Genomic DNA, 25,380 nt, shown 5'->3' with positions numbered 1-25,380 from the left:
GCTAGCACCAGCAGGCTGTAAGGCTGTCAAGCTGAATTTTCACATGATCGGGGAGGCAAAGAAAACTCTTCTGAAAATTTTTGGGAAGTTGAAGGGATTCGCGAAGGCCGAAGATCCGCTAACAAAGGGAAAGAGAAGAGGGCGAAAAAGGAAAATATCCACCCTTATCGGGCACGTCCGATGGGCCAGAGCGACAACAAAGATGCGATGGCCCGGCATTGAGTGGCAGAAGGCAGTTGGCCGTAGCCAATCAGGATTCAATCGAGTAACAGTTACTCGACCAAAGGGAAAAGCTGAACGACAGTCGGCGGTGTCTGGATTTGACGATAAGCGAAAGGCTAGTCTCTGCAGTGGATGCTGTTATCAGCCGTTGCCTTATCAGCTGGTGGAATCCAGGGTCCAGCCGTTGAGATGCGCCACAAGTCATCTGACCTAAAATGTGGCTGAGGCCGGTAGTAAAATCGCTAGACTGATTGGTTGATTATTAGTCATGCATATGCTGACTAAGGAGGTCACGCGAGCCCCGTGCTCGAAGGCTTCGGTTGAACCAGCACAGTATTACATAATACAGCCAGAGAAGGAGGGGAACCCACGTGTGCGCGACAAGGGCATCCATCTCATGGGCCTTAATTTAGACGCAACAAACACTCCGGTTTCCCACATGCCTTGCGGAGCCTCACGCCGACGATCCTCCAGCTTATTCGCTGCCTCTCTGGACCGCTCTGGAACCCGGTTGAGATGGTCCTCCGGGCGAATAGCTGGCCAGTGGCACTCGAGGCACTGTACAGCAGCAGACTGGGGAGGCGAGGCACGCTCGAATACGAAGCGAGGTAATCGCGAGCAATTCCGCCTGTGTTGAGGCCGTGAAGTCATCTGCTCAAGCTCTCCATATACACTGACTCTCGGCCGTGAACAAAAACAGACAGAGCTCGTGGGAGCTTCGTCTGGACATGGCTCACCTGGATGATAAAGCAGCAAACCGGGACCGACCTCCCTTCCCCGCGGCCGACTTGCTATCACTGCACGCATAGCAGCACCTCAAATCGGCCGTTCCCCGCATGGAAAGGAAAACAAACGCACATTGGGGTAAATACCTACTCCGTATGAAGGTCAGAGATTGGCTTGAGTCGTTCCAGCCCAACCGTCGCCACCGTCTGCAATGGCCGTCTTTTACGCACGGCAGTCTCCATAACTGGCCGGAGAGCATCCCGATTCGCGCTGTTGTGCTACAACGGGGGCATGAGGGAACGACATGCCAGCAGCACACGCTTTCTATTGGCCCCTCACGGGGCTCGGGGTGGTAGCCGGTCAGAGAAAGGACGTTGACGTTGGGGCTACTACTACAACTCGCTCACGGCCTTTGTCGGTAATATCAGCCGTTTCCGCGTGCCTTGTCGGCGTCCAGGAACCCACTGATTTCCCTTGACAAGCGAGGTGCTTTGCAATGATGTGCTCGCCGGCCGGGGCAAAACGGCCAGAGGCCAAAGGCCAATGACAAGCATTCACGTTACGTGCAGCTGCGCATGCAGTTCTCAACGATGGGCTGGAACAGTCCATGATGATATGCCAGCATGAGCAAGGTGCCTTATATGGCAACACGTGGTGCCATCATGCAGAGCGAGCATCTTCGACATGTTTGTCTACCTGAAGTCGACCCGATCTGTCACGCCGTGCTTTCATTCGCTTCGAAAGAGTGCATACAGTCTCTACTAATAGCTGGCAGCATTGCGTTACTAGTCCAGGAAGTGGAAATGTCTTAGGCGCAACCCGGTTTTGCCTACCTATGCAAAGCAGCACGGGGGATGTCCTCCTACTTCCGCTGGATCCTCCTTTGTGCCCGAGACATATATACGGGGACACCAAGACGTCAAATTAATGATTGCCGGGCTCGTTACCAGACCACCAAACGCGGTTGCAATCTGCTTCTTCCTCTCTTGTCTGAATCCACAGTAACCCACTGCCAGAGTCTCGACTGGCTTTGAAGACTCAACTTGGACGGTCCTGATCTTTTATTCTGCGTGATACGAGACCCATAGCCGGACTACCTGCTCATCTACTTCAGCCTTGGGTTCTCGCCTAGCAGGATCCCCCCCCCTCCCCCACGCTCATACTTTAGTACCCCGTGCGAATCAGGCGTATCAGCCCGGTACTTGGAGCGGTGAGTTTGAAGCTGCTACGATTTGCATGAGCAAACATGCGTATACAGGGCGCTAATTGATGGCCAGCTTTGATTTTCGCGGGCTGCCTTGCCGGGGTTATGGCAGTCATTGTGTCATTGTCTCAGATGCCTCGAAGTCTCTACGAATCGCTCTTTCACGGAGACACTTTTCCATCCTCGCATTGCTGGGTGACATTGAGTCTCCTCCCTTGCTTCTAACCGACCCTCATGCTTTGATAGCTCGAAATGATTGCCTGGATTTGTGTCCTGGCCGTTTGATGTGCAGATACGCAGACCGAATGGAACCTCTTGGCCTATTCTGACGAGGAGGGACTCTGGTGATGTGGTGATCATGACGGAGAGGTGGAAACGCCAAAGCCATCACTCGACTTCCGAGGCTAGGGTTTCCGTGGCTAGAAGCTCTACGGTTCTCTCGCCTCTTTCTCGCTCCTCCTGTGGCCGTCTTTCTCACATTCCAGAGCTGGGGGCGAGAGGAGGGAGGGGAGAGGGCAAGAGGAGCTAGACTCTGCTTTTCCCTTGCACCCTCTAGACCCTCAAGATGCTCCACGCAAGTCAGCTAAGGTAGCCACAAGATAGCCGCCGTCCCCGATGGCTGCTAGCTTAACAATTGGTGCCCTCAGATTGGCCATGACCGACCTGGTATGTCATGCAGGTCTGTGATGAGTCCAATGGACTGTATGGATACGCGCCATGGAGGAGGAGGAGGTGGAGGAGGAGGGGGGGTTGAGTGTCCACGCAAGCGTGCTCGTCTGTCTGATCTCCCAGACGATGATCAGCTAAGCCAGTGATCTTTTGTCCAAAGAGGGGGAAGTTGATGACACCAGATCGTGGAGGTCTTGCTTTTGTTCCCCTTTGGGTATGAACGGTTGACTCGATGGCCCCGGCCTGGCAGTCAAGTGGCTTGGAGTTGTCTATATAAGAGCAAGGAAACTCCCGTTATCCTCGTCTCTTCTTCTCATCATTCTCATCCTCTTCCATCTCCTCTCCGATACACTTCAGCTAGCACTCCTCTACTGCCTCTTGTCTCTTCAACTTCTTCTGCCATCCTTTGCCCTACTTCATCCGGGAAGGCCTCAATTCTAAAGATCTCAGCACAGCAGCAGACGAAAGCTGTATCACCATCACCACCTCTGAACACATCAAGAAACCAACCATGGCTCCCAATACGCACACACAGATGCACACCATCTCCGATAACGACGCGGAAGCCGTCCTCCAGAGCACGCTCCACGGCACGCTGCAAGGCACATTCCACACCCCCGTGATGCCCACGCCCTCCATGTCCATGACCTCGTACGTCCACCCCGGCAGCAGCAGCAGCAGCAGCAGCAGCAGCGCCGCCGCCCACCAGCCCCTCCCCAACTATGCCATCGGGGCGCCGGTCATGTGGGTCGAGACCGGCGCCCCCGAGGCCGCCAACTTCCCGTACATGATCACCCACACCGGCGAGCGCTACGACATTGCCCAATACACCGACTGCAAGGCCGACTCCGGTATCGATCAGATAAACGGTGTCGTGATCGTATGCGACGCCGGCACCACGGACGACGACGACATCAAGTCGCCCCGCGGAAAGTACTTTTACCAGGGCTGCAAGAAGCTGGGCTCCGGCGCGCAGGTCAACGGCCTGGAGCTCGTCTACCACGGCGGCTCGCAGAAGGTCCCCACGCTGCCGGGCATGCCGGGCCGCTGGGACAAGGTGGACATGCTGAACGCCGAGGGCAAGGAGATCAAGGGGGTGCCCAAGAACCAGATCAACGGGGGCAGGATACGGCTGATGAAGAGGTCGGATATGGGGTCCATGAGTGGTTGATGACTTTGATATGCAACTCAGGAAGTGTTTTTCTACAATACTGACTGGTCATTTGGGACGGCGTTAAGGGAGATATCACATAGAGGAGGCATGTAGAATTGCCAATACTAGCGTTTGCAATCGTTGCATCGAATGCAACTTCAATCTGTATACCCTCCACATGTGCATCCAGCGGCACAACCAGACGAGCACAAGCTCAAGAACCGAACTTCGGGCATCCATAGGCAACTCTTGGCACTGTAAAGCCGTTCGATCGTATACTACCTACCTGCCTAGGTACTAGACTATATGTAAGTCCTACAGATATAGGATACCACTTGGGAGACACCTTCGTCCACACGGATATATACACGCCTCCAATCACCATATCCCACGTCCTTCCTTTCTCTCCACTCTCTTACAGGCTGTAGATAGCCAGCAGAAGAACGACGCCAAAGAGCAGGTTAAGCGAATGGCACCTTGGTGAGGAGACAACGCGTCAATCATCCCGACGGGTACTTGATATTGAAAACGCAAAGAAAAAACAAGATCTTTTTGTCGCTTCAGTTGAAAGAAGTATGATGAGCAGGCAGATCAGTTCGAGAAGTCGTTGGTCCATTGCCGATCCCCCTCCATCGCACCAATGCGATATCAAGGTTCTGTCACTTTGGACTGCATATCTTGGAAGATATTGCATGTATTTAGCATGAATTGGAGTTATAGCAAGCTTTGATCGATTCCGTCTAAGGCTTTTGGATTTTTTTTTTATCATTCAACCAAATAGTTGGCCTGACGCCCTTCTATCTGCATGCTTTAACATACCCTGTAAACGGTGTTTGATTCCAAGATGCCGTGACTTTTGTCTTTCACATGTCTCATTCAGTACAGGACGCAGAGAATACAGGAAAGAAAAACAAATGAACCCGCCTTCTCCAGCCAGATCTCGTATTTGCCCCCCTTAATCATTTCCTTTTCCCATCGTCCTCTGTAGTACTCCCCTACACGTTTTAACCGAGCCTTTTTTCTTTGCCCAAGAGTGGAATAATCGTACAAACGCCAGAAACCAGTCCGTCTACTCCTCCGCGTGACCCATCCGTCTTTCAAGTGGCTGATCGATTTAGGTATGTGGTGTGTGGTGTGTGATTGATTGGTGGTTGTAGTGCGTGCGTGAGCCCCATTGTCAATATCCAGTGTGCTCCTGTTCTTCACTTCTGGCGCTGAATCGTCTTGTGAGCCATCTCAATGAGACCGTCCTTGGCCTCGCTGTCGGGGAAGTCGGCAATGGCAGCAATGGCCTTCTCAGAGTAGTCGAGAGCGAGGGCTCGGGTCTGTTCGACGCCATCGCTCTGGAGCACCAATTGGCGAGCCTGTAATGCGTCAGTCAAATCTCTCCAAGGGCTGTTTATGTGCGCAGCACGTCTTCCAGCATGTATGCAAAGCAACTCACCCTCAAAACGTCCCCCTCTTGGGCAAACTTGCGCCCAACGAGAGCGCCCAGCTCCGGCGTCTGCTTCCAGGCAAACAGCAGCGGCGCCGTGGCCAGTCCCAGCTCCAAATCGGCTCCTGCGGGCTTGCCCAGGTCCTGTCCGCTTCGAGTGTAGTCCAGCATGTCGTCCACCAACTGGAAGGCCAGTCCCAGGTTCCGGCCGTACGAGTAGGCGGCCTCGACCGTGTGCTGGTCGGCATTGCCAAGGAGGGCTGCGGCTCGGCACGACTTGGAGATGAGACTGGCCGTCTTGAGATACGTCTTCTGCAGGTAGTAGCTCAGCGTCTCCTCGGACCACTTGGGGCTGCGCTCGTCGCGCTCCGTGTTCTTGAGCTGCATGAACTCGCCCTCGACCAGGTTGGCGATGACGGTGGCCAGCAGCTCCACCACCTCGGCGTTGCGCAGTCGCGCCAGTGCGACGGACGCCCTGCCCAGCAGGAAGTCGCCCGCCAGGACGGCCATCTTGTTGCCAAACTCCAGGTTGGCCGACGGCGCCCCTCGCCTCGATACGGAGTGGTCAATGACGTCGTCGTGTAGCAGAGATGCCGTGTGGATCAGCTCTGTGATCTCCGCCAGCCGTCGCTGGCTCGGGAGGATGTCGAGGTTGGCGTTTGCCGCCTCGGCCAGCTCGGCCTCATACGGCGTCGAGCTCGCCATGGGGTTGACGTCGCTGAGGATCTGCATGGGCGATATTGACGAATCGATGCCCCGCGCCGTCTCGGGCGTCGCATGGCGCGGGCTCTTGGGACACAGATGGGTTGCGCGCGACATGAGCAGCACGATGAGCGGCCGCACATGCTTGCCCTCGGCCTGCGTGTAGTACTTGGCGACCCGGTCGAGGGCTGGGTGGCCGGAGCCCAGCAGCTTGCGGATGTTGCCCGTCAGGAACTTCATCTCCTTGGCCACGGTGCGCAGCGGGTCAATCGTCATGGTGTCCTTGGCCGCCCGCTTTGCGACGTTGCCCACCATGTTGGTGGCCACCTGGACCGCGGCCGCCCACGCAGAGCCGCGGTTCGAGCTGGAGTGCAGCCCGGCCCGCTGCTGGAAGCCCCCCAGGGCCGAGATGGAGACGGCGGCAGAGCTCGAGCTCGCCATGACGGGCCGGTGGCAGACATGGCAGGTCGACGTCGCCGCTCCCAGTCGGCCGCGGAGAGCCGCCGGAGCTCCCGCACGGAGCCTCATCTGCGCAGACGGGGGAGGTTTTGCGGCAAGCCGTGCGAGACACACGCGGGCTGGAGGGATCGCGGGATTCGGGGCTCGCAGCGTCTGGGCAACTTGCTGCGGTCGGGACGTGGTCAAAAGGGCCGCAAAGTCGCGCAGTTCCGTCGTCAGCTTTTTCGTTCGTGGTTGGAGTCGCAAAATCACAGCCGGCGGGAAACTTCAGGTTTTTGCAGCGCAACTCGGCGGGACCTCCAGGCCGAACAGGCGAGGGGCAGTTCCGGGACCTATCGCAGCTGCTCATTGGCCGGCCGGCCCTGGTCGTGGCGAGCGTTCAGCAAGGCAAGCCCTGGAGCACAGGGGGGGTCGCAGGCCTGTAGCTCTGCTGCACAACAGCTCGGGTGCTGTAGCGGCGCCCTGTAAGTGCTCGAACGCCCGCTATTCAGGCTTAGCGCGCCGGACAATGAGGTAACCTGGATACCTTAGGTACAGGTACCCGGGCCGGCAATCAGAATTGGCATCCAATGTGCTGGAGGAAATGCCCCGCACCAACCATAGCCTTGTGCTTACGGCGTACAGACTAAAGAGCTGCTCGCACTCGCACTCGCATAGCATGACGGATGCTTTACATGGTCAAGACTACATGTACACACACATCTGCTCCATATACCAACAAGCTCATTGTAACAACAACAGGCCCCCATTCGCCATGGTTCTACTGACAATGACGCCGTCCATTGTGGACGCGCTGAAGCTGCTCGACGACCTGCGCGAAACAGACGAGCCCGGCAACGATGCCGGCGAGCAGCAGCCCAATCCCGAATCAGCAGCAACAGCAGCATCACCAGAGCCAGCAGTTGGCAATCCCATCTCCCACAGCGACATCATCAGCCTCCACAAGGATCTCAAGGCATCACAATCAACAACACCCAAATACAGCCTGGAACAGCTGCTCCAGGGCTCCCGCGTCTACATCCCGCCTCCTCCACCGAAACCCGAGCCAGTCAGTGCCCAACACCCCCCATGCGACTAATCACAAGCAATCATTTACTGACCATTCCAATGTACAAAACAGTCCGAGGAGTTCAAGGCCCTCATGGCCCGTCTCCGCCGCGAAGAAGACGCCCGCTCCTACGAGCGCATGATCAACCCGCCCCCGCCGCTCGAGACCTTCCAGCACCGATTCCCCCACGCCGCCGCCCACGCCTTCGCCGAGGCAAACCGGCCGTCCAAGGCGGAAGACCTCGGGGACGACGAGGTGACGGTCAACGAGATCCACCGCCAGGTGATGCTCATCATCAACTTCCTCGTCAGCATCGCCGGCGTGGCGGTGACGCTGTGGATTGCCGGCCGCTGGTGGAGCCTCTCGTCTCGGATATTCCTGTCCCTCGGCGGAAGCATCGTGGTTGCCATTGCGGAAGTTGCCGTCTATTCGAGCTACATGTGGAGGATGGGCGATGCGAAGAGCAAGCAGGAAGCGGCCAAGGAGATTAAAGAGGTTGTCCAGACGTGGATCGTGGGGCAAGAGAGCGACGACAAAAGTGATGACAAGGGCGTTTTGATAGAGAGCAAGGAGGAGGGGGAGGAGCAGGTGAGGAGGAGAATACCGACGAAATCGGATAGTCCAGAGCTGTAACATACATATGATTCCCATTTTTCTTCAATAGATATCTGCAAGCGTTGTCTGTCAATCTGTCTTACATATCATAGGTTTCTCAATGACAGTGAACACGTAACGATGCTATGATTCCATGTGATAACACGAATATGTCGTCTGCCACACACGAATATGTCGTCTGCCAGTTACAAATACCACTCAAACCGAATTGTAAACCATAAATTATTCTCGTCAAGAATAATTCCACCCCAGCCCCTTCGTATAACTAGGTACTAGTAGCAATAAGAAGTCCGTGTGCACGTGTAAGTGGCTTGAAGCGCATGTGACATCGCGTAAAGTGCCCGCCATCGCGTCTCGACGCGTCTTCCTGCGTGGGGCCCCCATTTGTATCAATTTCACCAACAGAACAAAAGCCTCGGCGTCTCTGTTCCATCCCAAGCACAAATTCAGCCGAAGCCACAAGGAAAACGATCGAACTTGCAGGAGAACTCCATGAAACGATAATAAACCACCTTTGAGAAAAAAGTCATCTCACTCGTACGGTTCAATCTGACATTTCTCATGCTGGCTGAAGCAAGCCATCGCGAATCTGGGCTATTACCACAAGCACGCGATCCGTCCGGAGTCGCCATGGTCAACTCGTCACCAGAATATTCCATGTTCGTTTTTCGCTATTTCCACATTTTCGGCTCCTGCAACTTATCCATCCGATATTCCCTAACTCATGTGCCATGCAATACAGAACAAAGCCCGGCCTGCACCACCTGCGCAAGCGCGAGAAGCCGCTGCGCACCTACGGCAGACAATCCTCCGCCTCCGAAACTCAAAGCGAACCACCGCTCAGAAGACAACGACTATCCGCTCTCAAGCAGCAGCAGCAGCAGGAGGAGGAGGAGGAGGAGGAATTCAGCTCAACTCCCGACAGATCAAATGATGACGCCCCTGAACCAAAGACCACGCCGATAGCACCCTCATCCGAGACAACAACAGCCCACGATACCCCGAGTCAAACCAAGCCAGACACCAAGCGCGCACCCTCGTCAGCCAAGGGATCCATCCTGAGCTACTTCAAGCCAGCTTCCGCTCCGCCAAAGCCCAAAGACGACAAGACATCATCATCATCATCATCATCATCCCCGCCACAGGAGTCGCAATCCCCGCCAGACGACGAACCATTAACAGCCCCAGCATCACCGCCGACGAAGCGCAAACCCTCCTCGAGAAGGAAACCCCGACTCCTCAGAATCAAACCCATCACGCACTCAACACTAGACGAACCTTTCCCCCCAGAACAACACGACTCAACCACCCGCCAACCTCTCCAAAGCACAACCTCAAACGCCCTCGCAGAAGCAGCAGAACTGGAACCCGAAGAAGCACCCTCCAGCTCAACAACTTCCACATCCTCCTGCCCATCAATCTCCCCCAGAAAAAGCTCCCTCCGAAACCACCACCATCATCATAAAAAAAGACTCGCCTCCGCCAAGGCATCGTCATCATCATCCCCCTCCGTCCAGACGACGCTCAACATCTCCGCCCGCGCAGCCTTTTCCGAGTGCAAAATCTGCGACACGGTCTGGAACCCGCTCTACCCCGACGACGTCAAGTTCCACAACAAGACGCACAAGGCCGTGCTGAGGGCGCAGAAGAAGAAGCGCGAGATGGACGAGTTATGATGCCACTCAACACACACGCACAGACACACACACACGCATACAGACGTGTACGCAGATGGGAATTGGAAAGGGCGTTGTATGAGTACTTATTGATGAGGGTAAATTGTGATTCTACTTTTTCACTGCTCTGCATGTTTGTGTTGGAAAGAGGAAACGACAGCTGCATATGATCATTGGACAACGGATCTGGCGTCGTCATCCCGGCGTGCATGGGGCTGACAGGGAGAGTTAACACTTTTGAATTACTAGCACTTTGGTTCTACATCACGTAATTCCTGGAGATCACCTCAGCATCTCGCTCTGGTAGAGGAGAATAAGCATCAAAATGAACTACCTCCTTCCAGCCTTTAGACTTCCCACTCAGACATCGACACCGTCACAGCGATGTTGACGCATTGCACCAAGAAGACTCCCTCGTCATTCATTATTACATCGTCGCAAGTAAAACTATTGTCCCAGTCCTTCTTCACAGGATATCATAACAGCGGGAAGAGAAGAAAAGGATACAAAGAATAGAAACAAGGAATCAGGAGACGCAGCCCACAGAACTCTCCGCATCATCGCCTTCCCTCCTCTTAACCATTTATGACCAGCCCTCTCCGTCCACATACTAAGCAGCCGCAGCGTTCGTCTCTCCGCTCGTAACACCGGCCTCCTGAGCCTGGTGCTTGTCGACGGGCGCGGCCGTGGCCTCTCCCTCAGCCGGCCTGCCCTGCCCGACCGGCAGCGTCGTCTGCTGCGGAGAGGTAGCCACCGGGGACGCAGGCGTCGACGAGTTGGTGCCGCCGGCAGCCGAGGTCGCGACCGGCGGAGCCGCGTTGGTAACGCCCTGGATGACCTGGAACCAGCGCTGAGCGTCGGCAGGCGTGTGGGCCTTGAAGTTGATTTCGGAGCTTCCCGTGAGCTTGCTGCTCAGCGTGCCGCTCTTGTCCTTGCCCTTGATGGTGAACTTGTCGCCCGTGGGCACGCCGATGGTGGCGTCAGGCAGGTAGATGGACAGCTCGGGCTTGGGGTCGTTGCGCGCGTCGTCCGAGTCCTTGAACTCGTGCAGGAACTTGGAGGGCGTCACGACGTAGTAGCCGGTGGAGTAGCCAAAGGACAGCTTGTTGCGCGACTTGCGCTCGAGCGAGCCCTCGATCAGGGCCTTTGTCGACGCGTGCTCCATGTTAGGGAACTGGATGGCCTCGACGGACCGCGGGGGGTCGTTTGCGCTGACGAGGCGGTCGGCGGCGCGGTGTTGGAAGTTGGTCCACTCAAAGTCGCGCGGGATGCACTGGACAGTGCCGAGGATGTCGCTGTGCAGCGCGCGCATCTTCTCGCCCTGGCCGCCGGCCAGCTGGGTGAAGCCCTCAATGGCCTGCTGGATGACCTCGAGGACGTGCGCCTCAAAGGTGCGGAAGTTGTTCTGCACGGCCACCAGGTCGTTGTGGTGGTTGTTCTCGGCAATGACCTGGTTGCTCAGGCGGTGCAGCACGCCGCGGCGCACCACGTAGGGATCGTCGTGGCTGTTCATGCGGCCGCCGTGCGAGTCAAAGGCCGCCGCCTGCTGGCCCAGCAGCTCAATGTGCTTCTGCGTCACGTTGCGCAGCTTGTCCACCTCCCTGGCGCCCGCCTGCGCGCCGCTGGCCAGCTCCTTGGCCTTGTGCTTGATCTCCTTGTGCAGCCGGTCGAGGATGGGCAGCACCGAGCCCTTGATGCTCTTCTCCGTCTCGATGTTGGTGTTGATCATGGCCTGCGTGTTGGCCCGCATGTTCTCGAAGAAGCCCGCCACGCCGCCGAGGCTCTGATCGAAGTGGTGGCCCTCGCGCAGGGGGTTCGAGATGGTCTATTGCACATGCTACACGTCAGCAAGCAAGTTCAAGAGAGCAATTCGAAATACCGAAAAGGGGTCAACACTCACCTTCAAGACCTTCTCGTACTCCTTCGCCTGGCGGCCGTGCACCTTCTCCACGGCCTCGACATAGTCCTCGAGATATCCCACCATGTGCTTCCACGCCTGCAGACGCTCCGCAAGCAATCCGGCCGTCTAACACGTTTTTGCAATAGGATTAGCCCGCATGTCCACACGCAACATCAAAATATTGTTGCAAAAGCAAAGCAAAAGACTCTGTGTCTTCTCATCCCCGCTCCCGCCTATGCATATGCTGTGCCACGTACAGTAGAGGGATCCGCCTCCGGAATAGCATCATCGCTCAGTCCCGTCGTCGCGCGCGACGGCAGCGTGTGATTCGGCGGCGAGGACTGTGCCATGTTTCTGGACAGGATATTTGTCTCCTTGTTGCTGTTTGCCTTGTAATTCGTGTGCAGAAGAGCACCTCAGTAAAGAGGAGGAGGAGGAGGAGGAGCAATCGGAAGCTAAAGGGGGTCCGTATGCGGATTCTTTCTCAGGGTGCACAATGAGAGTGGAAGCAAAAGAGTAATCAAAGACGATGTATGTATCAAGTGAAGGTGAAAAAAAGAAGAATAGCAGCAAACTTGAGTAGAGCAGCGACAGCGGCGCAATATAACACGCAGCAAACAAGTTGCGCCTGGACCCGAGGAGAGAAATGATGAAAGGTCACTGATTGCTTTTTTGCTTGAAGATCCCTGGTCAAGATTGAGGGACAAGAAGGGAAAGCTAGAACTAGCACGAGGTCATAGGCGGTCACTCTTTTGGGCTGTTTTCTCTCCTTCTCTTCCTTCCCCTTGTCATAGTAGTACATTTTTGGGAGCGGCACTATTACGATTTCGCTCCAGAAGTTGGCTGGGGGTGGCATCGAATCAAAATCGGACCACTGAGATGCAAGCCACGCCGTCGTGGGTAACAGAGAACGAAGAACAAAAAGGGTATCGAAAAGAATGGGGATGCTTTGCCACATGTGCCGGTATGTTTTAGCGAATCAAACGTATTTATCCATATCGATTGTGGTTCCATGGCGCTTTTAGCATCGCGATGGCGGTTGATCTGCAAGAGTCATGATCACACTCAATATCATGGCCGCCTCTTCTCTTGTAAGTTGATGGTGTCCTCCAGCTGTCACAAGCCCAATGATGCACGCAACAGCAGTAGCTGAACAACTGCAGCATCATCAACATCATTGCAGCTCGCCTTTCCGTCTTCAGTAACAAAGGTCATCGTCTCATTTCACCAGAGTGGGGGAACAGCTACCTAATACTACCACTCTTCGCACTCACAGCTAGGTACTAAGCCTCAGGGGATACGAATCACACAAGTACGTGTATTCGTATTCTTGTTCCACTGCCAATAGATCCCGCCATGCAGACTTTATACCCGAGGTCCAAAGAACCGCTGTGAGGCCTCTTCTCTCTCTCCCCTCCTCCAAGACCGACAGTATCGTGAAGTCTCAGATGCGGCACTCACTGCATGTTCCAAACCACCCCTCCAAATCTTGATTTCCCCCTCCATTTCTTCAGCGCCAAATCGCCCCTCTCTAGCTTCACCCTCCTTAGTGTCACCCGTGACGTCAGTATCCTTCAGCTCCAGTGATTGTTTGCCTCTGGAACGGCCTTGACTGTCCGGTGACACTCCGATCTCGACTTTGGGCCAATCTCTATCTTGTTCGACTCAATCTTTGTCTGTTCTGTCAATGTCTTCAATTGCGTCAGATACGGCCATGGCCACCAATGAGGATCAAGTAACATTTAGGGTCCCTGCATCAAGATTTGGCCCCTGAGTGATGAGGGGCTTATCAAGACGACCATGCACCAGCCAACTTCTTGTCTGCCAGCTTGACGATATCACAATCAGGGCATACAAGTTGTAGTTGCAAAGCAGTTGAAAGTAGCAGGGAGTATCCATTCCATGTTTCTATACACTCAGCAAGTGTAGATTGACCCTCATACTAGCAATTCGAAAAATGATAGCCTATAAAGCAGTAGTAGTATGTGTAAGAAATTGTCGCCAAGACACTGACCAGCCACCCCCTTCATGATACTGAACGCCCGAACCAGGTCGTCATAAAAAAGCCAATGAAAACAATATAAAGTCATGACAGCCTCTATCCGCTCATACCCAAGTCTATAGTTGTATCCTGAAATTGGCACGCATAACTCGCTGACGCCGTCAAAGCCAACCAACCCGCAATACCCAACCAAAACTGACGTGAGAGAAATGCATCGTCGTATATACCGAGAAAAAATCATAAGAAAGGAAACAAGGGAGGGAGATATTTCGCTTCATAGAGCGGATGAGTGTTGTTGTGCTCGGTTCACTTTCAGACAGCCTGGTCTCTGGCACGGAAAAGATGTAGCCTCCGGTGCATCGAGTTGTCATCCGACTGAGATCGGGCCATCGGCGGCGACAGGGCCCGAGCGACACTTTGAATGTGCGACTCCCGGGCCTCATGAGCCTCGCCAGCTGCGTGCTCAGTTATTGTCGACAGGGCGTCGTTACTACCGCTGAGCTCCATATTCGGCGGCGTCCGCGGAGCGCTCAGGGCGGTCTGGTAGTCGGGGGCAGAGAAGCCCGTTGAGGTCCGAGATCGTGCCGGGGTCTTGACCGCTGTCGAATAACTTGGCACCCGATTCAGTTGGGCAAATTCGGCCACGTCTACTTGAGCTCGTTCTCCTGAGCTTCGGGCACTGGCTTCCTCCTCTTCGCTGTTTGTTCGACTCAGATGAGCCGGGGTCTGTGCCGTGGGGGATGTGTGAGACGTGTGGCTTGTTCCGTGCGTAGGTGAGGCTCTGCCAGAGGCGGCGTGAATGGATTGGTACGAGCTGTTTCGCTGCGACTGATCCAGAGAGACGCTCGCGAGTCGAGATGAGAGCGCCGCCGGCGTGATAGGTGCGCTGTTGGCCAAGGCCGCCAAGTTCTCCGAGGAACCCGTCCGTGACTGTCCGAAGTAGGGGCTGTTGAAGCCAGAATGCACAGCCGGCGTCTGGAACCCGGTGACGTCCATCTCGTCATACAGTTGGTCGAGCACATGTTCGCCGTATCCCGGAGGTGCCATTGATCCGAGATCCTGCTCGAGGGGCGCGCCGCCGGGTGCCTGGTTGACCAGGTTGCCCTGTTCGTCGAACGGAATGTTGGGCGAGATGAAGATGGAAACCGGAAGCGTCGCTCGCAGCTGTTTGCGCACATTAGTCAATGTCTCACCTCACAATTGCGAGCTGAGCTGAGCCAGCCCACACAACCCGCACCCGGTGAAACAACTTACCTCGGAAATGTGGCCATCCGGGTTCTTGAGTGCCACGGTGAGCTTGATCTTGTGCCTGACCCTGATTCCGTGGTGGTTCAGGTCCTGGATGCACTGGCGCAGCTTCTTGGGCAGAGCAAGCGGGCTATTGATCAGCCAGCCCTCCTGCCCGGTGTCCTCGATCATGTCGTGCCAATGCTCCTCTCGGGTGACAGAAAACTTCCACGTCGCCACGTCGCGCTCTGTGCGGTGCTCTCGCATGTTGAGGCCACTCGCTCCCTGGATGAAGCAGTCCCGTATCTCAACCATCTTGGCGTTGATCTCGCCTATTTCGAGTCCCTTGAGGAGCGGCGAGAATCGCATTTCCATGTTGATGGTGCCGCCAAAGACGACGGCCTTCTGCGGAATGACAATGGAGTACTCAATCTTGTTGGGCCAGATGTTCTCGACACTCATGGCGTGCAGGAACTCGAGTGCGCCGGGCTCGAGGGTTCGGATGATGCGGAGGTGCTTGTATGCATGCAGGTCGTAGGCGAACTTGCCGCGGCTGACGGTGGCCTTTAGCCGGTATGTGATGGATGCCTCGGGGATGCCCTCGACACTCTCGGGGGTGTCACCAGGCAGAAGATACTCGAAGGGATACTCGTAGTTGCCGGCGGGCAGGGTCATGCTCTTGCCGTGGGTGCCAACAAAGGGCGGGAATCTGTGATCGAGGATGTTGACGGATCGGTCGACTCTTTGGCCGGTCACGCCCGGCGTGCTAGATCCAGGGTCAGACCAACTACAGAGAGAGGTGGCAGGGTTAGAAACGCGGTACACACTGGTAAGGCGAGTGGTTGATTCGGGATTCATACTGCAGGCGGAGAGTCCCAATCAGACGCAGGTGGACGTCCTCCATGCGCAGGGGCGAGGACAGACATAGTACGACGACGCCTTTGAGGAGCTGTCCGGACGATTCCTGTTCGTTTCCGCGGAAGACGATGAAGTCTTCGTCTAACCTGAGGGAAGAGAACAGTTAATACGATAAGACTTTGCATGCATTTGCGTGGTAAACATTGTCGCAAAAGCGAAGCGTGCGCCGGGAAGCGCTGGCCGTGGGAGGGAAGCGATAAGATAAACTCACCTGATATCGAATAGACTGTAGCTATGACGTCCCGTCACCGAGGAAAAGGGCTTAAAGGACGGCATGGCTCCGGGATGGCAGAGCCGCAATTGCAGGAATAATCAAAAACCAACGACCTTGGAAAAAATCCCGAAGGGAAAAAAAGGAAGAGATGGTTTAAGAGACGAAAGAAGGAGGACGAGGAAAAGAGGTGGAAACCCCGAAAATGCGCAGACAAGCCAAAGCACGCAGACGATTCGGTTTCGGTTGGGTCTAGAGGATTTCAATGGGCTGACACGGAACAGGGACAAGCATGGGCTTGGAAACAAGGTAAAAGTCGGCTCGTCTTCGTCCGTCCCGAAGCCTCTGACACACACAACACGCGCGCACACACGCTTCTTCTCACACGCCGTGCTCTGACAAAGCTGAGTGGCTAGGCGTGGGAACGGCCCCTAGATCGCTTCGCCTCTTCGGCCGTGTGGCCCCGAAGAAAAAGGGCCCAGGCTGATAGCGGTGGGGCGCGAGAAACGCCGCTGAGGGCAAAAGACAGGACAAGGGTCTTTTGCGTCAAGAGCCGGGTCGAGTCGAGTCGAGGCGATTCGAACGGGACTGAATCGAACCCGTTGGCTCGCAGGCAGCTAGCACGGCGAGTTGCCCGGCTTGGTGGATCCGATAATGGCTTAATGCGAGTGAAGGTCCTGGACCGTGATCAGATTGCGCAATACAAGGGGCTGAAAAATTGTGACAAGAGAGTAGAGATTCTCGAGGCACTAGTAGTAGGAAGACATGATAAGGATGGAGCGAGGCTGGGCGTGGGAGATTGGGAGGAGTAGAGAGAGAGGGAGAGAGAGAGAGGGAAGAGGAAGAAGAGAAGAATCGAGAAGATGATGAAGCGGGAATGGAGTTGAGATAAAGGGCAGGCAGATGGTTCGGTAGATAGATTGTACGTAGTATCAATGTGTACTATAGGTAGGCATGCAGCTATAATAGACGACTGGGCACACGGGATGGAGTGACAGGCCGAACAAGCATCCATCCATCCAGCCGTGGAATGAGGAAGAAAAAGAGGCTTTCTTCCAGGCGTATGAGCCAAGCCTCGGGACAAAGCCCGCAGGGTTCGTGCCTGTGTCTTGTATGAGCAGTTCGCGCAGCCACATGTGCAAGATGTCGGGGACCAGCAGCAGGGAGGTGTGGAACGGGGTCTGTTGACAGGCAACTCGGTCCGTGGCTTCGCTCACTTTTAACGCTTCCGCATCCGTATCTGCTACAAAAACTGATATCCGGGCAGTCAAGGCTTGGGAGTACCGGTACCGAGGCCGCAGGTAATAGTATTGCTGCTGTAGCGCCGGCTACTTGCTGGGAGCATCATGTGTCAATGACTGCTGCTGGCATACAAGTACTAGGCCGATAGCATTATTACTCCTACGGGAATAAAGGCTACTACTGTATACTAAAATACTACGCCGTATCGGATCCACGAGGCGGGCGCCCGATAGAGGCATCGCATCGGGTTGCGCGATGCGGCACTTGAGCATGGTTGGTGGAACGAGCCCGGCAGGAAACGTGCATGTGAACCGATCTCGTCACTTTCATTTCCTGTGTCTGTGTCTGTGTCTGTGTCTGTGTCTGTCTGCTCATAGTACACATTTACCTCTACACACTGTCGTTTTTCACCGTCACATTCGAGTGGGCAAAAGACTGCAGCGACAGGCCACAGCGAAGAGGGTCATCATCATCATGCTGGTGGATGGAGATGGAGGCAAATTGGATCTCTGGAAAAAACAAGACAAAGAGAGAAAAAGCCCGCTCCGTGACCCGGCCTGCCGAGTGCCGGCGGCGGGCTTTTCATCGACGATGCTTGCTTGACACATGCATATACATACATAGAAGCAGGCCCATGCGCAGTATCCCTCGTACCGACATGTGAGGTGGCCATCGAAAAAAATGGAAGCCCAAATGGAAGCCCCGAAAACGGAGCAGTGCCGGCGGCCAAATACCTGTAGAGATTCAACAAGGCCCTAACAAGATACCAATTTAAGCGCTGGCCATGAGTCGTGGCGCCTTCGCCCGTCAAGGGGAAACGCCGCCGTCAAAATGACGCCAGGGACTGTGCTTCTTTTTTTCTTTTCCTTTTTCTGAGCGGCGCAAACGGAACGGAAGGGCCTTTCACTTGCAATTTCTCCGTTTCTTTTCTTTTTCTTTTTCTTTTTTTTTTGTCTTGTTTTTGGTGGATTTCTTATACTGGTGAGAATGAAGTAGAATGTGGAATTTGAATTTTGTGGTGTGCTAACAGATCCCTGTACTGATACCGACTTCAAGCACTGCCTTGACTGCGTATTCCTGCGTGCGAAAGGCGTCTGGCGAGGTATGATGGCGTTTTACTCGACGGCTGCCTTGCGCGCAGGTGATGAAAACAGAACATACGCAACGGATACGCAAACAGCATCAGAAAACCAGTAATTACAACTTGAATACCTATGGAAATGCACTGCCGCTGCGGGTCGACAACATCCACCTTGTGTGCACTGACAGCGCAGTGGTGATGGTGGTAGCTTGGCTTCCGTGCTTCTATGCGCCTTCGTCAGTGTATTCCTCCGTGATACCACCCACACTGCATTTGCTTCCTTTACGGTTATTTTCTCATGCTTCTGCTACGGTAGCATTGTCTACTACGGCCTCTGATCACGATGACCTCGACCATCAGGCTCATCACATTGTATCATCTCGCGTGAAGCAAGCAGGCTTGAGGCCCGGCCCCGGCATCGGAACGGCCACCGGCCATCTGCCTTCTTAGGTCGTAATATCACGGCACCAATTCAATAGGCAAATAACAGCCGGCACCTGCAAACGACAAGACGGCTATTTGCCCAACGGTACCGCTACCTCCCAAGCAATCCTCCAAGCACTTGGCAATATCGACCATTGTGCTTGTATGGATCGACCTGCTCTGCTAAGGGGGTGCATGGTGAGGCTGAGCTGCCTGCATGCGTCCTCTTGTCCTGCCTCCTGCATGGCGCTTCTTCCAACAATGGCGGTATTAATACTGCGGCTTACCTCTTCCGCTTGGCCAGTTATAGTAGTAGCGAGTGCGACGACGGGTAAATCTCTCCTTCACAGCTCGTCACGCCCAGCTGACCCTCTTCCACCCAGCACGAGTTCTGCTAATGTATGTGCAAGGCACCGAGATGTCAGATTCAGCAAGCAAAGCCTGATCTGTCACGCAGCGTGCCCTTCAGCCGGTGGCTGCAAGGCGTCTTGCGATAATAAACTCACTCAGCTCGCCTCCTAGAGCTCAGTCAGCAGCTCAATCTCTCTTGTGCGTGCTGCGTTACTTGACACTTGATACGTACTAGCCATATCATGGCTATCGTGCTTCTGCAGTGCGGTGGAGTCGTCAACACGGCGATTCTGTCGCTAGTCCCTGCCGCTGAGGCTTGGCTCTCGATGGCTATCAAATCGCGCCTTGCCGCGGCGTGGCCTGTAAGGCTTAGGACCTCCTCTTGTCGTCTTATAAGGTAATCCATACAGTACATGTACAAGCTCAGCATCAGCCGCCACGTAGGTAAGATGAGTGGACAGCAAACCTGAACCTCGCCATCACATGCAACCGACTGATACCAAAGTTAACAAAAAGCTCTCGCTACTGAAGCTGAACAAGCTCCTGACCATCTTACAACCGATACTATCTACATACCATGAAACGCTTCACGCTCCTCTAGCTACCCATCACGAGGCAGAGCTTGTATCAAGCAGGCGGCAGCTAGCTTCGGGCGTCAACATCGACAAGCTCCCCCCATCTCCAAGGGAAAAACGAGCTCTCGATACCGAACCGAAGCACCCATGTGTGTTCCAGTCCCAAACCAGGGGTCCCATGAGAAGCCCTCCTCTAGCTCAATGCCTAGCCCGATAGCTTGATGCCGCTGATCGAGTGTCGATGCTATCAGTGGAAACGCCTCAAGGCGGGCCGAAGAAAAAACAGGGTCCTTGGTACACGTATCGTCCACTTTGGAAACCGAGCTTGCCAGGGGGGGTCCCAAGCAGGGAAGCCGAAGCCAAGAGGATCTAACAAAGAAAAAGTAGATGAGCCAGAGTCCAGATTCTTCACGAGACGAAGCCATACTCGTCGTAGCGCCAGAGATAACGAAGAAAAAGCTTCAAGCAGCTGAGTCGCCCACCGCCTCCGTTCTCCAGCAGAAGCTCCCTCCCCGTCCCTGACCTATCGAGGGCAGTAGTAATACCACCGAGAGAAGAAGAGGCCCATTGTTTTGAAGAAAAATTTCCCCCTTGCCTCTTTCTGCGCGTTTATGCCTCTCCTTGACTCACGCCGCGCTTCACCTTGAAATTTCAAGATGGATACTCCGTCCATCCAGGTACCTACATACAACGTTTTATTATTATCACTCGGATACTACCTTGACCTTGACGAGCTCCATAAGGGTAGTGGATGTGATCTGCGAATCCTAGATGCCGCCTCGACCACGGGATGGGTGACAGCCCGTCAGAAATGCTCCTAGCCTTGCAACGTTGACACTTTGGACGCTTTGTTGCAGAGCAAACTTTTTCTTTCCATCTCAACAATTTTGCAAACTGTTTATTCCCGTACCAACACACCCTTCAAGTCTTCCGTTCTTGGAACCCCCCTTGCGGTCCCCTTTGCTCTGTCCAGCTCTAGTTGCTTATTTGCTCCTTGCCAGTGGTCATTCAGTAGAGTACAAGTCATCATCTCCCCATCATCTTTTGCGTCTGTAAACTTGAAGCTCCCGGATGGCCCTCGCCCGGAGCCCACATGTAGCCGCCGGCCGCACAAATTCTCAAACTCACAATCTCGCACTAAGAGGCCCAATCCCGACCCATCTCCAAGAATCTCCGACTCCGTAATAGCCCGATGGTCAGTACTAAGACTACTAGCAGTTTACTTAGGCAAGGTACCAAGATTTGTCTTCGTACGATCACGATCGGTATTACGGAGTCTACATCTAGCAGCAGAGAACCCGCAATTGCTCCGAGGACATGGGAAAGCCAAGTCGGCTATTAGACCGAAAATCTCAAGACCACCGACTATCAATCTCAAAAAAACAATAATGGTCTAGAGACGAAAATCGATTATTTCAGCTCATTGCCTGAAATCAATGTAAGAAAAGGGATGGTGGCGCCATGGGGAACATGCTTCGATAAATATGCAATGCGAGCATGACATCGGACAACATATGATCAGATCAGATGCAGCAGGCAGCCAAATATTCTCCTAGAATTGCTACCACACAGCGTAGCATTTTTCTCAAAGAGAGAGAGAGAACACGCACACACAAGTATACAACACAATATCATCAGATTCGCACAACTTCCGGGAACTCGGGGCTACAGGGCCCAAGGGGCTTCCAGACTTTTCGGAAAGAGTCCTCCGAAATGTACAAGGAGTCGCAACTCGACAGAAAAAGGAAAATAGAGGAGGGAAAAAAAGATAATCATGTAAAAAGGAAGAAAAGATCGGTACCTAGAACCAGGAGGAGTCGTTTTGAAAAACCCTACCGCCATGCATAAACAAAGGGGCCGAATAAGGAGCTTCCATGCCTCGAGGTTTCACATGCCTTGTTGCCGCGTCTTACAACTCAAACGAGATTCTCCGATACGAGACAGAAGCTCGGGATAATACAAGGTAAAACGTATTGAACAGGCAGAGCATGAACACGTGCGTTTGCCCGTGCCATGAGGCCCGTCGAATGACGTTGACGAAGCTTATCCAAACAGCTAATCAGCCCATCATCCCATCCCGACGCGACAAGGGGGGGGAGGGGGGTCCTCGGATCCGCAGGGGAGCGCCCGTACCGAAGCAAAGGACTCGATGTATGTAGGCAGTACATCTGGCGTCGGCACCTGTTCGGATGGGTCCCGTGGATCGATTGGGCCTCGGATACACGGAATGTGCTGTGCTGCAAGTGCGTGTATGTGTGTGTATGTTCACTTGTTGACCCTTGGGTTGTATCAGAGCAGGTATGTACGGAGGAGTATCACTGTTGAGACGAAATCAGGTAATGGGGGCAGCTCTTCGACAGCGACGAGTTTGCACCAGGTTGACCACAATGTCCAACATCTAATATAGATTGATTGGAGAAAAAAAAAACACTACAGAATAGTAACGGGGCCCAAAAGGGGTTCTCCCAATGAATCAAAGCAGCCATCCCAGGCCAAACACCAGGCAAAAAAACATACCTCGCTCGCCCAATTCTTGGCCGACGGGACACAGAAAAACACCAAATACAACAGACAGAGCGCGCAGTTGGAACGCCTAATCTGTCCGATCTCTCATCACCCCCTCACTCGGTTGCTGGCTGAACGCCTGGTCTGTTCCATGTCCTGACATGGCCTGTACGGTTCGTGTCCGTTAGCCAATAAAACGGTTCCAACGATATCAAGATAGAGCTGACGACTTACCGTTCTTGCAGCTTGTGATAACAGCGTCTTCCGTAAACGCTAACCAGCAGGCGGGGTGGTTATCAATCACATGCGTCTGTCAAGTATCAGATCAGTTGATGCACATATCGGCTTGCTAGCTTCCGGTAGACTGACCAGGACAGGCGGCAGCATTGGTATCACGGCACGGGGCTGGACGGGATGCGCAATCACATTCTCCTCCCACTCGTCTTCCGCACCCGAACCCCCCTTGGCCCCCGAGTTCGCCGAGGTATTGGTGTCCGTTCTGTGTGGGGCCGTGATTCTTGATGATACTGATCCTCGATGGCGAGCCGGGGCCTGTGCAAAGAAAGGGTAGAGAGCAGATGATTAGCTGAGCGGTTCAACGTACGTGTACTGTCACGTCTGCCAACTTACGGCGGTCTTTGGACGGTGCAGCATGCCCACACTGAAATCCCACAGGCAAAGTCGTCCATCTTCTCCCACGCTACCAAAGCGGTAGCTTCGGTCGTCACATCGCCACAGGTCGAATGCGAGGGCAGATACCCAAGATCGGTGGCCTTGGCATCGGGCAACAAGTGCCGAGTCGGCCATCGACCATATAGATATCAAGTCGTCCTGGCCACCGGTGAGGACGTACTTGCCATCTGGCGTCCAGCAGACGCACGACAGCCCTCCGTAGTAAGAGTAGTATAGATCTAAGAGCCTGTTGAGTCTGTTAGTGGGCCGGTGCAAACCAAGCATCATGGCACGCGCCGCAGGGTCGCTTACTCTTCCCTGAGATAGTCAATGACTCTCAGCGTCCCATCCTCCGACACTACAGCTAGATGCCGGTTATCAGGCGAAAAGGCAAAGGCGTTTATCCGCTGGTTCGACAGTTTCCAGGCAGCCACCGGGTTCGTCTTTTGGTTCTTCGAGTGCACCGACTTGTTGATCCTGATTCCGTTGCCGTGGGCTGATCCGTTGGAAAGCTCTCCTTCGCTCCCACTGACACTGGCATTCAATCCCTCTTCCTCAGGATTCAGATGGCCATCTTCCTTCTCCTTGTCATACACCACTAGCAGACCATCCATATGCGCCGCCAGGAACAGGTTTTCAGAACCGGGAATCCATCGAATCTCTGATACAGGTGTGTTGTTTATGATTCCCTGCCTGACGTTAGCGGACTTCCTAGTCGATCAACAAGGCGGATAGTCTTACATTTTTGTTGAGACGCGTATATCGCTGGGAGATGGGTTCCCACCAGATGATTTCACCGGTGGAAAACCCCATAATCACGTCAATATGCGAAACGCTCTTGGTCACCATGTTGACATCATGGCATAGGCAGTGAGCCTTGGTAAACAGAATCTTAGTCAAGTAGTCTTGCTGCGTTCGACGTTAGCCTAATCAATGCAAGACTGACAAATACCCATGTGCGTAGCTGCAGCTCACCTTGGTCGGTGATGACATGTCCAACCACTGAAAGGCCCGGTTGATGTTGGCAAAAGCAAAGAGACCATCAGACGGGCGTTCCGTGAGCTTTCGTGCGAGGTTGTCATTGACAATCACACGCGAGATGAAGGACGAGTTGCTCTTAGTCACGTTGTTCTTGGGCTTCTTCTTCTTGTTCACGTCCTTTGAGACAGTCGGCGCCAGCAACGAGTTCCCTTCCCCGAATGCAGGCGCAGGACCCAACGTGATGGACCCAGTCGGTACCTCGCTCGACGTCGCCCGGCCGTCATCGCTACTCTTGCCCCCTTCCGTCGAGTATCGGCCCTCGCTGGGGTGCTCCTGGATGCTCGAGGTAGTGCCCCCCAGTGACAGCGTCGTAGCAGACGGGCCCTTGTAATAGAAGGGAGGTGGTCGCGTCTCCAGGCTCAAGATCGACATCTTGGTTCCCGCCGTCGCAGGTTGCGGAGTCGTAGCCAGCGGATTCGGATTGACGACCGGTGCTTCGGACGGATGAGGCGGCGGCGTGGCCAGGTGCAGGTCTTCCTTGAGTACATATGTTCCTATGCGCCGCTCCGTCAGCCCCAGACACGCAACCTGCGCAGCCGCATTGAGTCCGACCTACCCTCTCCCACCAGGAACTGATATTCGGGCCCGGTCGGGTTCGATAGAGTGTTGTTGGTCTCGATCAGGGGGACGACGCCCCCGAGGCCGACGCCATAGGCGCCTGCGGGATATCGCGGAGGGGGTGGTAGAACACTGCCGTTCTGTCAATAACCGCGGAGACATGATCAGACGCCGAATCGGCGACAGGAGAAAGACGGCCTATACTCACAACATGTTGACGAATGGATTTGTGGAAAATGGGGTTGAAAAGCGCAGTATCCGTAATGACCGTCAAAATAAGGCCTCCCAGCGTTGATTGCGCCTCGTATCTGGCGGTTGATGGTGATGATGATGGATCGCGGCAGTCGCGCAAAGATGCTCGCTAATCAGTATCGGCGATTGTTATTATCTGCGGCATAGACGAGATGAAGAACGGCGTAGCGATGCAGCGGGTGTGACGTGTGACGGCCGGACGGGCGAAGGTGCTCGCGTACTGTCTACCGGGAAACGAACGGCGAGGCTGAAGAACCGAGAGGACAGGACCTGGGCATTCTCCAGAAGCAAAAGGAAGCGGCCGCCGTTGCTGGCCGGGGTCTTTATCCGGCGAGCTGAGGATAGCGAAATGGATGAACGGGCTAAGACGAAGTCGGACCAGGGGAGGAGGAATAGCGTGTGGGGTAATGATACCTCCAGTGGGGAGACTCGTGGCTTGGAGACGATGAATGGCTGCTTTGTACCACTAGAGCCCTAAGACGGCCGGTGATTGAACCCTTTAGGTGTCATGCA

At 54.5% G+C, this 25,380-nt stretch overlaps 8 protein-coding genes across 8 annotated transcripts; 4 read left to right on the top strand and 4 right to left on the bottom strand.

Annotated features, from left to right (window-relative positions):
- Positions 1-3,332: 3,332 nt before the first annotated feature.
- On the top strand, positions 3,333-3,992 carry BBK36DRAFT_1112729 (hypothetical protein; the record flags this gene model as incomplete). The annotated part of the gene is made up of 1 exon (XM_024889832.1): positions 3,333-3,992. One exon carries the CDS (start codon positions 3,333-3,335, stop codon positions 3,990-3,992), a length of 660 nt encoding a protein of 219 aa, XP_024752318.1.
- Positions 3,993-5,176: 1,184 nt separating this feature from the next.
- Positions 5,177-7,326, bottom strand: BBK36DRAFT_1166868 (hexaprenyl pyrophosphate synthase; the record flags this gene model as incomplete). The annotated part of the gene is made up of 3 exons (XM_024894969.1): positions 5,177-5,338; positions 5,419-6,538; positions 7,310-7,326. The coding sequence occupies 3 exons, from the start codon at positions 7,324-7,326 to the stop codon at positions 5,177-5,179; spliced, it is 1,299 nt and encodes a 432-aa protein (XP_024752317.1).
- Positions 7,300-8,337, top strand: BBK36DRAFT_155166 (hypothetical protein; the record flags this gene model as incomplete). The annotated part of the gene is made up of 3 exons (XM_024897634.1): positions 7,300-7,618; positions 7,691-8,206; positions 8,326-8,337. Exons 1-3 carry the CDS (start codon positions 7,325-7,327, stop codon positions 8,335-8,337), a joined length of 822 nt encoding a protein of 273 aa, XP_024752316.1. The 5' UTR covers positions 7,300-7,324.
- Positions 8,338-8,863: 526 nt separating this feature from the next.
- Positions 8,864-9,909, top strand: BBK36DRAFT_155164 (hypothetical protein; the record flags this gene model as incomplete). The annotated part of the gene is made up of 2 exons (XM_024897633.1): positions 8,864-8,892; positions 8,976-9,909. 2 exons carry the CDS (start codon positions 8,864-8,866, stop codon positions 9,907-9,909), a joined length of 963 nt encoding a protein of 320 aa, XP_024752315.1.
- Positions 9,910-10,455: 546 nt separating this feature from the next.
- Positions 10,456-12,566, bottom strand: BBK36DRAFT_1134639 (hypothetical protein). Its single transcript, XM_024892372.1, is given in 7 exon segments — positions 10,456-11,734; positions 11,810-11,935; positions 12,067-12,163; positions 12,252-12,342; positions 12,393-12,441; positions 12,453-12,513; positions 12,531-12,566. 3 exon segments carry the CDS (start codon positions 12,157-12,159, stop codon positions 10,520-10,522), a joined length of 1,434 nt encoding a protein of 477 aa, XP_024752314.1. The 5' UTR covers positions 12,160-12,163; positions 12,252-12,342; positions 12,393-12,441; positions 12,453-12,513; positions 12,531-12,566; the 3' UTR covers positions 10,456-10,519.
- Positions 12,567-14,123: 1,557 nt separating this feature from the next.
- BBK36DRAFT_1157230 (beta-arrestin protein) lies at positions 14,124-16,232 on the bottom strand (the record flags this gene model as incomplete). The annotated part of the gene is made up of 4 exons (XM_024893999.1): positions 14,124-14,975; positions 15,066-15,804; positions 15,866-16,042; positions 16,168-16,232. The coding sequence occupies 4 exons, from the start codon at positions 16,230-16,232 to the stop codon at positions 14,124-14,126; spliced, it is 1,833 nt and encodes a 610-aa protein (XP_024752313.1).
- Positions 16,233-19,506: 3,274 nt separating this feature from the next.
- On the top strand, positions 19,507-20,056 carry BBK36DRAFT_1139080 (hypothetical protein; the record flags this gene model as incomplete). Its single annotated transcript, XM_024893288.1, has 3 exons — positions 19,507-19,626; positions 19,675-19,708; positions 19,866-20,056. The coding sequence occupies 3 exons, from the start codon at positions 19,507-19,509 to the stop codon at positions 20,054-20,056; spliced, it is 345 nt and encodes a 114-aa protein (XP_024752312.1).
- A 2,404-nt stretch (positions 20,057-22,460) lies between these two features.
- Positions 22,461-24,777, bottom strand: BBK36DRAFT_1192681 (WD40 repeat-like protein; the record flags this gene model as incomplete). Its single annotated transcript, XM_024896778.1, has 9 exons — positions 22,461-22,510; positions 22,579-22,654; positions 22,714-22,896; positions 22,975-23,263; positions 23,329-23,705; positions 23,758-23,925; positions 23,992-24,551; positions 24,614-24,715; positions 24,747-24,777. The coding sequence occupies 9 exons, from the start codon at positions 24,775-24,777 to the stop codon at positions 22,461-22,463; spliced, it is 1,836 nt and encodes a 611-aa protein (XP_024752311.1).
- Between the last annotated feature and the right edge of the window lie 603 nt (positions 24,778-25,380).

Source organism: Trichoderma citrinoviride (assembly GCF_003025115.1).
Source record: "Trichoderma citrinoviride strain TUCIM 6016 unplaced genomic scaffold BBK36scaffold_3, whole genome shotgun sequence".
NCBI lineage: Eukaryota > Fungi > Ascomycota > Sordariomycetes > Hypocreales > Hypocreaceae > Trichoderma > Trichoderma citrinoviride.
This window is presented reverse-complemented; position numbering and strand designations above follow the sequence as displayed.

Excerpts from the sequence above, each read along its gene's own strand:
- BBK36DRAFT_1134639 (XM_024892372.1), bottom strand. The coding sequence starts at position 12,159 with ATGGCACAGTCCTCGCCGCCGAATCACACGCTGCCGTCGCGCGCGACG. Across the intron at positions 11,936-12,066 it reads CGGAGGCGGATCCCTCTACT|ACGGCCGGATTGCTTGCGGA; the intron begins GTACGTGGCACA and ends AAAACGTGTTAG. Across the intron at positions 11,735-11,809 it reads AGTACGAGAAGGTCTTGAAG|ACCATCTCGAACCCCCTGCG; the intron begins GTGAGTGTTGAC and ends CATGTGCAATAG.